Source organism: Cyprinus carpio, chromosome B3 (genome assembly GCF_018340385.1).
Source record: "Cyprinus carpio isolate SPL01 chromosome B3, ASM1834038v1, whole genome shotgun sequence".
Taxonomy (NCBI): domain Eukaryota; kingdom Metazoa; phylum Chordata; class Actinopteri; order Cypriniformes; family Cyprinidae; genus Cyprinus; species Cyprinus carpio.
Window position 1 is genome coordinate 21,388,940 of NC_056599.1, and position 14,153 is coordinate 21,403,092.

Sequence of the window (14,153 nt, forward strand, 5' to 3'; positions counted from 1 at the left end):
TGTGAAGAAACAGAATATAATCGTACAAAATGCAGCGGACTAAAGAAAAACATTGTCGTACCATACCGCCTAAAAACTAAATCCAAATGCAAAGACGAGATATGACGAGAAAAAAAAAAGGGGAATCAAAGGACTGGATCCTTACGAGCAGAGCGACTGGTCAGGGGACGTCAAACTGTTGCCCAACTTCCAGCACCCATATATATATATATATATACACCTACATGATACTAAGTGTTAGTGCATACACACACGAAGTTTTCTATGGACTTTTTATAATGTAAATGTATTCATTTAAATGTATTTACATGTTAAATATGTAAAGAAACCGAAAATAAGTTGGATTGTACTACTATTTAAGTTATGTAATTGTGTTTGCAACCACAGAACACTGATTTTGCACAATTCTTCCTTAATACAGATAAAGGAGGGCAGAATTTCATTCGGTCTTTATGTATTTTATTTACAGACATGGCTAAAAATCATTACATGTGAGAAGAGACATTACAAAATCTTTTGGAAAACAATAAACATTTACATATTAGATGTGAGCATGGTATATAATTCTCCCAAAAAGGGCTGAAACGGTCTGTGTTCATAGCTTTGACCTCAGTATGGCCGAGGTACAGAGAAGGGGTCCAGTCAGGATCACACTCCCAACATTTCATAGGCAGGTTTGCCTGCAAACAGAGTCACCAAATAAATTGCTATGTAGCCTAGATGTACAACATTTAAAACTGATTAACGTTACGCTTTAGTACGTTGGTAAACAAGCTAATGGTCTGGTTAAGTCAAACAAAACACGCTGGTTTTTGCCCACAACATAACATTTACAGAGAGTAATTGTAACTTACCTTTGTGAAAATGCTTTGAACACACCATCGTGTGGAGTGTCGTCGAAGGTAATCTTGGGCTCCTTACTGCTGCTATCCATGCCATTCGTCAACTATTTGTCACCTCTGAAACATGGCTTGTACTATTATTTTTCCACGCTGGAAAAACGATAAAAGGATATTCCGTTCTTAAGCTTTACGCCACTTCTATTCCAGTTTATAGCGTTCTTCCCTCCATGCATAGAAGTCTGGCGCGTTATGTTTGTGCCGCGGGTTCCCAAAAAACATTTACTCAAACAAAGGCAATACCAAATCAAAGCAATCCAGATACATTCTCCCTAATACAGAATTAATGAGACTGAAACATTTACTCAAAGGAAGGCTTGTGCAATTCAAAGCAATCCAGATACATTCGTACCTCCACCCAGATCGTTCTGCATTCGTTCACACAGAACGCGTTTTTGCATTTCCACTGCTCTGCTTTTTCCGTTGCCTTTTGTAATTAGGTACGTGTGAACACGAAACGCGTTTTTGCGCTCCCATGAGATGCTTGGCGAAGTGGTTTTCTAAATTTCTAAATAATGCGCTAGACAGTTTCCTTCAATGTTGCGCCGCGTCTCGCTGCTTTTCAGTGATTCTCACTTGAGCACCGCGAAGCTGCGTCAAGGTAAATGTTGTTCAATCCCAGTGAACCAAACAGAAAGACTTAGGGCGGGACATGAATTGCGCGCGAATGTAGCCTACCATTTGTCGGCAACAGGTGAGAGGAGGCGCTTAGTTATAGCAGGACGGTTTATTTATTTATTTATTTTCATTTTAAAAACTGTAACTTTCAGTTTTGCTGCTCGGCTTCTTTTGTATAAAGGCTGCGCTTTTTACTGTTCTTCATCGCATCGGAACGCGTTCTGTTTACATTTCTCTTTTGAACCACAATATTAGAAAAGAACTGACCCAGGCAACATTCAATAGGAAGTAAGTAGCTAAGAAAAAATAAATAGGTTGGTTTATCACATAATATTAGTTGGCACAATGGGCTGAATAAGTCATGTGTCTATAGCGCCATCATTTGTATTGGAAGGCAAATTGTACTTCTCTTTTGAAACTTATTTTCTACTTTACTGCTTTAAATTCGTTAGATTAAATGCTTTTGTCCTCATGGATCTGGATTGCACACCTTTATGGAAGTTGCTTTATTTATTTATTTATTTATTTTTTATTTTAGTCTATTCTAAATTGATAATGGTAATAAAGAAGTCTCATATTTATTAAACTGATCTACATAATACCACAAACTATCACCACATTCACTAAGCATGAGTTACAAGGTGAAGACCTGTTCTAACAACATTTCTGAATCAATCAACCATCAAGAATATCACTGAAAATACTATTAGGAAACTGAAAATTGGGAAAGTAGCACTCCAGACTCAGAATAATATTTGTAAAGCCCATTTCAAAACCTTAATCTTTCCTATGTCAAGAAGACAGAAGTTGTGCATGAAGTCATATACCAATTAATATCTTTATTAAAATCTTTTTAGAACAAAAAAATTACAGTCACAAGAAGCACATCCGCTGGATTCATGAAAAACAATTGTACAATGCATAACAGGCCATCAGTCAGTTTTTTAGTTTGTTTTCTTAGCCCCGTCCTCCTTTTTGTTTGTGCTGTCCTTGTTGATGGGGAAATCCAGGGATGTTCTAAAGCGGATGGGAATGATATGCTCCTCTGAGGACTCATCTTTGGATTCTGGTGACTCAATATGCAGAAGTCCATCTTCTCCAAGGGAGCAGGTCAAGGAGGTTGGATCCAGGTGGTCAGGAAGCTGCACAGCTTGAACAAATCCTTGTGGCTGGGCTTCTGCGACGTGAGTGGTGCTGGTAGATGATGAAGAAGCGTCTGCCTGGGCCCGCTTGCCGGCCATCACCTCCAGACGTCTTCCAGATACTGTCACAGTGACGTCCTCTGGAGAGAAGCCTTGAGTGTCCAGAGTAAGAGACACGTCTCGCCGTTTGTTCTGCTCTGAGTTGGTGCTGAAGAGCCTGGAGAAGGACCTCTGACCATCTAGACACTGGAAGAACTCATCAGTGAGTTCATTCAGCAAGCTGTCTCTGATCTCACTCCTCAGGTTCTGCATTATTTGAGCTCTACGGTGGAGGAAATCCTCTCTGAAGCTGGAAAGAGCCACACTGCGCCTGGGCCACAAAAAGTGGGAGTTTGCAAAGAAAGGGTCATCCATGAAGAGGTTCTCGACAGAAGACATTTCTCTCGTCTGTTTGTCTGGGCGGTGTTGTCTTGAGGGCTCGTCTGTGCTCTCAGAAGAGTGATCTGCTTGCTTCAGGTCCCTCCAGTTTATATATTTCTCCAACAGGCGTCTAGAACCTCCCACCGCTGGTCTTTTTATACCAGTGAGGTCATGAAGAAGAATTTGAAGCTACAAGTAAACAGAACGTTTAAGACGCTCATATGGCTATAATAAGTTTATAGTTGTAATTTGATTTATGGGTCTGTGTCACTTTTATTGTCCCACAGCCATCGTTGGCGTTGCTGTCCAGTTTGGGATTGCCCACTGCCTCCTTACAGAGAGTGAAGTCATGCGCTAATTTTACACCCTATGTGTGTGCGAGTGTTTATTCTGTCCTTACCTTCATCAGAAGCTGCTTACTGTAAGCAAGAACTATGCTGACTGCAGTCATGATGTCATTTCCTAAAACCAGGAAACATATATCAATTCTGATTTTTATAAAATTCTAAAATATATATACTGTATATATAGGGATTATATAAGAGAAAAATATAAGGAAGAATATGGAAACATATTATTTTTAAGAAACACAAAATATGACCTTACTTGTTGGATGCTTAGATCAAAACTTTTAATTGTAGGCCTATTTATTAATATTTACATAAATAAATAAAATAATTCGATAATTTTTAAGTATCTTGTAATGATCTTTGCCAAACATTTATATTTTCTTCTCAATATCTGCAATGGTATTTCAAATGTAATAAAATTCTTTTTTTTTTTTTTTGGTTCAATAAATAATGTTGTCTAATCCTCCAAATGTCACATATTACATGACACAGGGCAAACTTGTATGAAACAAATTAGTTCAAATAAATTAACATTTAGGAGTATTTAGAACTTTCTTATTTCTATCGAGTTCACAAAACTGACACATTTTATGTAATTTGAATTGTTTCATTGTTTTGAGTGTAATGAACATGTTTCTTTTAATTGAGTGGAACTTAATGTTTTGCTATGCTTAAGTGAGCTGAGTATCTGTTGGGTTTTTTGAGGGGGTTCTGTCATGGTGAGGAATGGAGCATGAGCTTGATTTGAGAACAAATATACAGTAGGTTAAACTTTCTATAATGTATTACTCATTCAGCAACTGCTATGCTAATCAAAGCATTTTGTTACCAATTAGCAAGTTAGCATTTATTGAACTATAGTTGTAGGTAGTTAAGTTTCACTCCTAAAAATATGTTGGTTGAGATTATATATATTTTGTTGTTATAAATGTATCAGTTAGCTTATAAATTAAGGGCAATTAAAATGTATGAATACAAAATAAAATCTTCCACTGCTGAACACTTAAACCCTTACCTGCATACCTTAAACACTTAAACATAACTAATTAACTGATTACCTCAGTTTTTTGAGTTTGTCTTCTCCGTATATGAGTCAAGTGTCCCCCTCACATTCCCCATGAATGAGGAGTCACCCTGTGAGCTAATCCAAAAAGTATTCAGCTGAGCACAGGACAGAAGCTTCTTAAATATCCAGAAGGAAGAGCAAACAGCTGTGCCATGACAGCACGTCTATATTTAACACACAGATATATTTACCTATGACACAGTTCAGGCTTATGACACATTTATTCATAATGCTAAAGGAAATACCATATAACCCTGAAATTGAAATGACTTAATCTAAAACTGTTAAAAGCAAAAACAATTTAATATATCTATATAAATATTATATATAATATTATATATACTTTTCCTTTAAAGAAAAAAAAATAATAATCTCAGTGTCTCCATGATTTTCTACTGATATAATTTACAGGATACTGAATGTGACCACAGAGCTCTTTCTTACAGTCTTTATCATTATATCTTTATAGTTACACTTAAATGCCATTTTCAGACTTAATATTTCAACTTTGTTATTGGGGTTAAATCACAGTCTTTTTTCATTTAAACGATTTCAAAATATATATATATATATATTGACTGTGAATAATTAGTAAATGTTATTTGCTAGTAACAGTACATTACGCTTCAATTAAAACCTGAAACTTTTATGTAATAAGACTGGCACAAAAATTATTTAAAACTGAATTGTCATGGGTTATTATTTTTTCTTTTTCAGTTCAGTTTTCAATTTGTTGATTACTGATCATTTGTACAACACATCCTTGATGGTGGTCCCTCAGTGTTTATTGTGATTATGGCCTGACTTTCAGGTGGAAAAATTATTTCTTTAAAGTTCACTAGTATCCTTTTAAAAAAAAAAAAAAAAAAAAAGTAAATTGGCCAAAACACTGCACAAGCATGTGTGCTTAAAATTTTGTTATTTTATGTAAACTCGAATATTAAATATCTATAGCGACAATATAATACTTTTTATTATTATTTTAATAACCGACATTGAAAAACTAGTGTTTGATAAGTAGCAAAACAAACACTATGTGGCGCTGTTAGCTAAGTATGAACGCTCACTTCTGCGTGCTGTGCAGCTTTTGCCTCTAGAGGGCGTTTGAAGATTGTCTTAATATATTTCTTGTATTACTGTAAAATATGCTGTCTCTGGCATATTCATGATCATATATGCACACCAGATAAAAATGAAAGGAAAATGAATCATAATTTGCATCAAAATGCAAAATGCAATCAAAATGCATCATTCATGCATTTTGCACGATATACTATTTGAATATACACAACAACACAGAAGCAAACTATTGAATGCACACACATATATTAAAATGCATACTGTAAATATCAGTGCTATCAGTGCTATTCAGATCTATCAGATAAATATCATATGTATCATTCCACCGGCCCTGTAAAACTTCGCTTTTAGTATGTCCCAGCAGGGAAGGTTTTTCCCTCTGTTCACATCAGAGCGAGAGAGGAAATCTATTAGTCTGTCAGCTTCCCCAAAAAGCCTGGCCGCAGTTAGTCCCCTGAGACGGCTTGCAGGAGGAGGGAGCGTAGTGACGGAGAGAAAAAAGGAGAGCGAGAGACAGAAGCGGAAGTGGCATCGGGTGGGGGGAAGAATGGAGGCTATGAATTAGGCTTGCAATTAGCTTTGAAGATTAGCTTTTGAATCAGCCTTTTTTCCCCCTGAACATGTTCAGATTATAGACACTGAACTGAAACAAGTCAGCAAGTGTTTCATCGTGACAGTCACTGAGACAGAGCAATGAACTAATGCCACTCATTGTAAGGCAAGGTCAGAACTGTAGGGAGTTAGCGCTTAACCTTCAAGGCCTACGAGCAAGGGCTTACTCATACTAAAAGAGCAGAGGGAGACAAGGGAGGGAGACAGGGAGGAAAAGTGGGGGAGATTTTTGTCATTTGCAGCAATAGATGAAATATGACTGAAGCAGTAACGCTGCCTCTCTGAACGCAGAAGTCATATGTCACACTGCACTGTTAGTTCTAGCATACAAAGCAGGTCAGTGTCAACTTGCTGTCAAAAAACAGCACAGTATGATGGGACTGATGCAAGTTGATTATGAACACAGGCGTCAGGCATATTTTGAGCCAGTGGATTTTGAGCAGATCTAAATTAAAATTTGTAAATTAGATTATTATGATGGCTATTGGTTTAAAATGTGCCTAAATAAAATAACGTTTGTTTTATTTATTTATTTTAATTTAATTGAATATTTAATGTAATTTTCTTAAGTCGAAAGTTGAGAATAGAAAGGAAAGCAGGGGTAATGGGGGAACTGGATTGGGACATGACCTTAAAGGGGTCATATGACGTTGCTAAAAAGAACATTATTTTGTGTATTTGGTGTAATGAAATGTGTTTATGTGGTTTAAAGTTCAAAAAACACATTATTTTCCACATACTGTACATTATTGTTTCTCCTCTTTGTCCCGCCTTTCTGAATATATATATATATATATATATATATATATATATATATATATATATATATATATATATCTATATAATTTGCCAAATCTATATATATATAAAACAGAACTCTGATATGTCCCCATTTTAATAAGATGTGCATGTGGGTTTTGTCCAAGACAAATAATCTCTTAGTAAAATGCAAAAAAAATGCAGTAGAAAGAGGGGCTGATTCTTTGCCAAATCTGTTTATTTCAGCAACAGTATCTTTTTTTGTGTACTGTGTCTTGAAGTTGTAAGTGACACAACATACAATCTTGAAAGGAGTCAGGAAGTGAGAGGGGTGAAGGCAGGAGCAGTAGGTTTGAGAGTAAGGGCAGGTATGAGCTGGCGGTGAGTGTTCTGAGATGAGACTGCGGTGACTGCCATTCTCACACATTTCACTTCCTCTCATGGCCAGCCTTGTCACGCAAACCTCACTCTCAGCTCATGAAATAAGACAGTCAGCTCTTTTCCCCAAGAACTTCGCAGTTTTTCACAGGACTTTAAAGTTCAACAGTATGAGTGTATGTGTGAACCAGGTATCAGATCAGAAACAGCATGCCTCTAATTTATTCTCTATCTGTACTCAAACATTGTGTGATGCTTGCACTTATTGTAGGCCTACATTAATTTCGTTTTGATCTTATCATTTTCATACCATGTTTTATGGTTATTCCTTGAATCTGACTCATAATTAGACATTTTTTGCATTTTTGAGAAGTTTCTGGGGTGTAACATGAAAAAAGGAAACCTTTTATGTAGCACTGTATAATAATGTAAGAAAAACTAATAAATAAATAAATATATAAATAATGCAACAATATTATTATGTTTTCTGAGAATTTAAGTTAAATACTGCCCTGCAAATCAAAGTCTTAACATTTAACTATTATTTACTATTATTACTTTTATTATTTCTCCAAAGGGAGTTTTTGTAATTTATCTCACAGCCTCCAACTATAACTAAGTACACACACACACACACACACACACACACACACACACACACACACACACACACACACACACAGAGAGAGTAACATCTGGTCTGGTGGCTGCAGATACAGGCCCATTAGCTGAGTGGTATCCAATAAACCAGCAGTTGCTCAGATCTCAAGATTTCAGGAATTCCTGCCTTGACCTGAGAACAGCTGCTGTCTAGAACAGATCCTGTACGTCTTTCACTCTTAGAAATATAGAAGGCATTCAAACGCACCAGCTTAGACACTCCCCTAGATCCCTAAACAATTGTGTGCATGTAAATGCGTATGACTGAAAGAGTCAAGACAGCAAGAAAGAAAGAGAGAGATGAATAGAGGAGAAGAGCAAAGTCTAAAAGTCAAATAGGAGAGTGAAAAGAGGTTTTTATGGTTATTAGCAGTGTTGGGGAAGCTACTTTAAAGGCTTGCCAAGCTAAAAGCTATTCATTATTTAAAGTTGTTAAACTACAGTTAAGCTACTGAATAAGTAGTTAGCTACAAGTTACTGTACAAGCACAAAGTAGCAAACTACTTTAGAGTTACCCAAGGTACCCTAAGAATGTTTTGCTAATGTTCCCATTCAAAAAAAAAAAAAAAAATTCAAAATATTTTCTGAACGTTCAAAACATCCTTTTTTTGCTATGCAGACATTAAGGGTGCATTCCATTCTATTATTTTGCAAACATTCCGGGAACTTTACATTTAATGTTTTCTAAACACTCTGAAACAAGTAGTTACAAACAATCTATTAACATTACTTGAAGAATGTTTCTTCATAACTTTGAGAGAGCCTTGCCAGAATGTTAGCCACAGTTCTAAGAACATTCCCTGTATGTTTGCTGGCTATATGCTTTTTATAAATAGGCCAATAATAACAATAAAAATAATCCAAAACACAATGTATGGGTAAATTGTTAAGTGTGATACTTCAATAAGGTATAAAATGCATAACCGATTCAAAGACATCATGCATAGTACAGTGATTCAAACTGTTGAATTGTTTTAATCAGGTGATTTACACAAACCGTTGAAAAGAACCAGTTCGTTACAATGAATCGGACTTTCCAAAGCTAAATATTAGTGAGAGGATCATTTAGAACAAACTGATTCGCCTGAATGAATCAGACTTTACAGTACCACATATAAGACAAAGGACCAAATAACTAGAATGCATCAGACTTTGCATTCTAATGTGTGAAAGAGGACCTTATACTGAAAAGTGAAGATTATTGTAATGTGAGTCTGTTTTATTTTTCATATCACATCCTCAAAGCCAGTCTGAGTTCAGAGGTATAGTCATGCCAGAAATTTCCCATGACCTTGAATACTGACTTGAAGACTGAAACTTTGATGCCTGTCACTTCCTGTCTCATTACCTACATCCTGTATTTTCACATCATGACCCTGAGTTACCACACCTAATCTGGTGCCACATTAACTTTCGTGATACGCTCTCATGCTGTTTTGTTGATGTTTATCTTCAAAGTGAGCATCCCAGGGCCTTTTTTGTTATTATTCACTCATTGCTAATGGAAATTTCATCTTTCGATTGAGCATTAAGAAGAATATTGACCTTCAGTAGTACAAAAACAACCTCTATTTGTGGTGTGTACAAACAGAATACAAGGCATAAAATCATTAAATTAAACTCCCAACAAAAGCGTATATGCTATCGACCTTTTCAAACAGTGTTGTTTTGACCTCTTAGCCATTTTTCATTACTGACAACTTAAAGTTTGAACATTTTCAAGGTCTATATCTGACCACATGCGAGCAGCCAATGTGTACTATATGGCTTGTTAGGACTCAAGCAAGCATATACAGCTCAATGACACCAGAAAATCAGCTGAAGGAAATGCAAAATAACATTTGCACCAGTCATAACATCCCTTTAGATTTAATAGCAAAATTGAGACATATTTAAAACTTTTCTAATTGAATTGAAACCGAACAATCTACCTTCTACCCCCATTCTCATATTTGCATTCTTTCTCTCTCTCTCTCTTTTTCTCTGATCCCCCATACGTCCTGTTGTGGTGGCTAGACTCCAATGGCAGATTTACAACTGTGGGGTCAAAGTTTTACAGCAGCCACATATAAATCTTGTTCCACCCTCTCCCTGTGTGCCCCTCTCTCTTCCTCACAGTCGCAGTGCCCCACCCCCAGCGCTTTCATGTGTCTCCATACCTGTTTGTGGTACTGAGAGAGGCACACAATGCAGTTGGTATTTATTATGCTAGGTAGCTTTACTTCTTTAAATGTTTCTGTGACATTGACTAATTCATCTCAGACTCACGAATTCATTTTATTATTCAGGAGGGGAGAGCAGGGATAATTGCAACACTCAATAAATGTAACATTGGGAATAACTTAAAAACACAACACGGTCAGAGAGCCCATATCAGGTATGTTAAAGCACAATTCAGTCATTTACCTCAGGAATGACCAAATGTTTTTGTTAGCTAAACCCCTTTGACCTAAAATTTCAAGAATTTTTATCAACACTTTCATATGTTCATAGTTCTCAAAGATTGGGTAATGATCACGTGACATGGAGGTATTTAAACTTTTGTTCTCATAAAATCTCATAAAATAAAGTAGTTTTTCAGTAATGACAGAAATAGTGAAATACAAATAAACTTTTTGAGAAAGTTAAGCAAGTAAACTTATGGTTTTATGGCTATAATTTATTAAGGGTATTTAATCTAATATGTGTTTGTGTTGTTTTGGGCCTAAATTAGTGGAAATATAAAAAAAAAAATGGTCACACTTTATTTTAAAGGTGGTGTATGTAGGATTGACACCGAGTGGTTGAACTAGGTATTGCAGTCCAAATTCAAAATATTGGAGAGGGTTTTTTTCACTTGGCCCCTCCTCCTCAGACTAACACACAGGTTGCCAGATAAATGACACCAACAGGAACAGCGCGCTTGATGATGAATGAAAAGAAATTGGCAACCCGGGATGTCAAAATACAATTGGGTAAACTGGCAGTGGATGGGTTTCACAAACCAAAACAGAGACAGACATTCCGGAACGCACATTTTCAAAGAAGAAAATCTGACTGTAGCATTGTTTTTCAGATAAACATGTATGTTAACTTAGCATGTTTCTTAAATATCTGCAAACATATTATGGCATTTTTATGCTTTAGTAGAGTCAAAAACTTACATACAGCACCCTTAAGGTCCAATTCTGTCTATTAAGAAACCATTAACTATGACATTTGCCTCAATAAATTCCTAATTTGCTGCTTATCAATAGTTAGTAAGGTAATTGTTAAGTTTAGGTATTGGGATGTAGAATGTGGTCATGCAGAATATGTGCTTCATAAATACTAATAAACACCCAGTATGTTAATAATAAGCATGCTAATAAGCAGCTAGTTCATAGTAAGAATTGATCCCTATACTAAAATGTTACCAAAAAAAAAAAAAAAAAATCTGTGTTCCTCACTTTATCAACGTAACATTCATCAGTGTCTCTTACAGTAGTCCAACATGATCTCGTGATAATTCGTATGTATTTTACATAAAATATGGTTCTACAAAACCTAATTTTACAGACACTAAAATGTAGAATACTGACGTATTTTCAGCATTTAAACATACAAAACTGATTGACGACACCAAAAAATGAATCTTTATGAATACTGAAATCGCAGCATTCATTTTATTATTGTTGTTGTTTTTAGTTGGGGGTACTGTAGGTTAAGGGGTCTAAAAATCGAAATCGCTTATTGATAAAATGATAAAAATGCATTGATACGAATATCTTAATGATATAAAAGATACGATTTTTAGCTAAAAATATGTAGCGATTTGTACATTTTAAACGTTGAAATACATCTAAATTGTACGTTTTAGCATTAATAAAAACATACAAAAATTTATGTTTTGTGCTTGTAAATTTACATATTAATACCTACGTATAAACAATGAGACCAGGCTGAGCAGTCGAAATGAGGGTCTGGTTCATGCACGGTACAGTACATATGCAGTACAAACAAATATAATACGTTTAATATAATATAGACTGTCAACTATTTGTTCTATAATATAAAAATAGAGTTATTACATTTACTTTACATTTAAAACATACTATCATAATCTGACTTGATTAATTTATATATTTAAATGACACAGGAAATAGCTGCTAATGTGTCAAAGATGCTGTAGGATATAAACTACATTTTGTCAGCATAAATGAGCAAAAAAAAAGAAGAACAAGAACAAAAAGTGTCACAGTGTTACTGCACTCCATTATACCACACCATTGCAATCTTTTTCTAACACATGAAGGCTTAGTGCTTTACAGCTTGCATTAGCCAGCAACAAAAAAACCTAGCCATATTTCACTAGCCCACTTTAAATCTCCATTTGCCTTCCCAAGTTACTCTGTTACAAAGCAGTCGGTAGGAGACTAAGCCGCAAACCCCCTCTTTTTTTCATGTCGTGCCCACATGCGCACACTGAGCACAAATCCAAAGCAGATGCAGCGTGATCCCTCACATATGCACGCTGACACACAGACTCTCACCGCGTGTAGGATCGATAAGGTGTATTGATTATGCCTGGTGCTGACAGGCCCTGCTGCAACTCTGCCTGCTCTGATCAATTCAGAGCTGCACTGGGATGGCTTGAGGTTAATTATATTTATCGAGGCGGACGACTCAAGGGTGTGTGTATGTTGAAACACATAGGCTTACAACACAATATCAGTTTGAATGGGAGGTTGGGGTTTATTTGAGTTATTTCGTATGTATCTTTGAGCCCAGAGGGTGTATGAGCGCAGGTGTAGTGTTTCATAACTCCACAAGAGTGTGGATGTATTTGATTATATTTGCTCAGGACTGCGTGTTTACTGACTGTTTCCTTTGCATTGAGCTTCATTATTATCTAAAGGTTGTTTCCATTATATTTCCAGCAGAACAAACACGTTGACGTTCAGTTCCTCATGCAGTTGTGCTGTATGTCATGTGCTATGTTCTTATTAGGGGGCATTGCTGCATGCTGTGGTTAAATAGTGCAATACATAAGATAAACACACTAGTTTTTTATGTTTTTTGTTGTGTTCATAAAAGAATCCTGACAAAAATAATAAGCAGCACAAGTCAGCATATTAGAATGATTTCCGAAGGATCATGTGACACTGAATACTGGAGTAATTACTGCTGAAAAGCTAGCTTTGCCATCACAGAAATAAATTACATTTTAAAATAGATTCAAATAGAAAAGTCATTTTAAATTGTATTAATATTTCACAATATTGCCGTTTATACTGTATTTTTGATCAGATATTCAGCCTTGGTGAGCATAGGAGAGTTCTTTCAAAAACATTAAAATCTTACGAACTTTTGAACAGCAGTGTATGTTATTGCTTCAATGTGAACATAAAATCAGAGTTTTTACTCTATTCAGTTTCGCTGTTGTCTTTGTTGTTCTGCAGCTATTGAAGCACCTAAAGCTCATGTAGCACCTAAACATAGACACAAGTCACTTTCAGTACATATACACATAAATTGTGCAGTATTTTTTAAAATACTGATGACTCATCCAGATTTTTGTCCAATCAAAAGCTATCTGGAATGATCACCACCTAGCAACCCCCATAGGTCCCTTGAGCAAGGCATCGAACCCCCAACTGCTCCCCGGGCGCCGCAGCATAAAATGGCTGCCCACTGCTCCGGGTGTGTGTTCACAGTGTGTGTGTGTGTTCACTGCTCTGTGTGTGTGCACTTCGGATGGGTTAAATGCAGAGCACTAATTCTGAGTATGGGTCACCATACTTGGCTGTATGTCACATCAGGATATCACCACCTAGCAACTAGCAAATCATGGTGTCACTTTCTAAACAAAGGTGACAAGCCCTTCAATATGTCTCACCAAAACGTCCTGTTTCAACAGGAAGTACATCAACACAGGAAAGAAAGATTTGTCAAGTGATTTCAACGGGTCTTAAACACACATTTGTATCTCAGGAGTCATAATGAACATGAAAGTGTGTCGCATAATTCAACTTTATGTTAGAGCAGAAATCTAAAACTTTGGATCAGATTCGTTCATTTTTCCAACACAAATTTTTTGTGGGTATGTCTGTGCTCCTAGAATGGCCTAAGGTGACCCGAGTTTCACTTCTCATTTCAGAAGGTGTTGATGATAGCGCTTGGGCACCAGATAAACAACAGCAAGAGGAAC

The 14,153-nt window shown here is 36.2% G+C and overlaps 1 protein-coding gene across 1 annotated transcript; it reads right to left on the reverse strand.

Annotated features, from left to right (window-relative positions):
• Positions 1-2,336: 2,336 nt before the first annotated feature.
• On the reverse strand, positions 2,337-3,197 carry hspb9 (heat shock protein, alpha-crystallin-related, 9). Its single transcript, XM_019072540.2, has one exon. It carries the CDS (start codon positions 3,095-3,097, stop codon positions 2,462-2,464), a length of 636 nt encoding a protein of 211 aa, XP_018928085.1. The 5' UTR covers positions 3,098-3,197; the 3' UTR covers positions 2,337-2,461.
• Between the last annotated feature and the right edge of the window lie 10,956 nt (positions 3,198-14,153).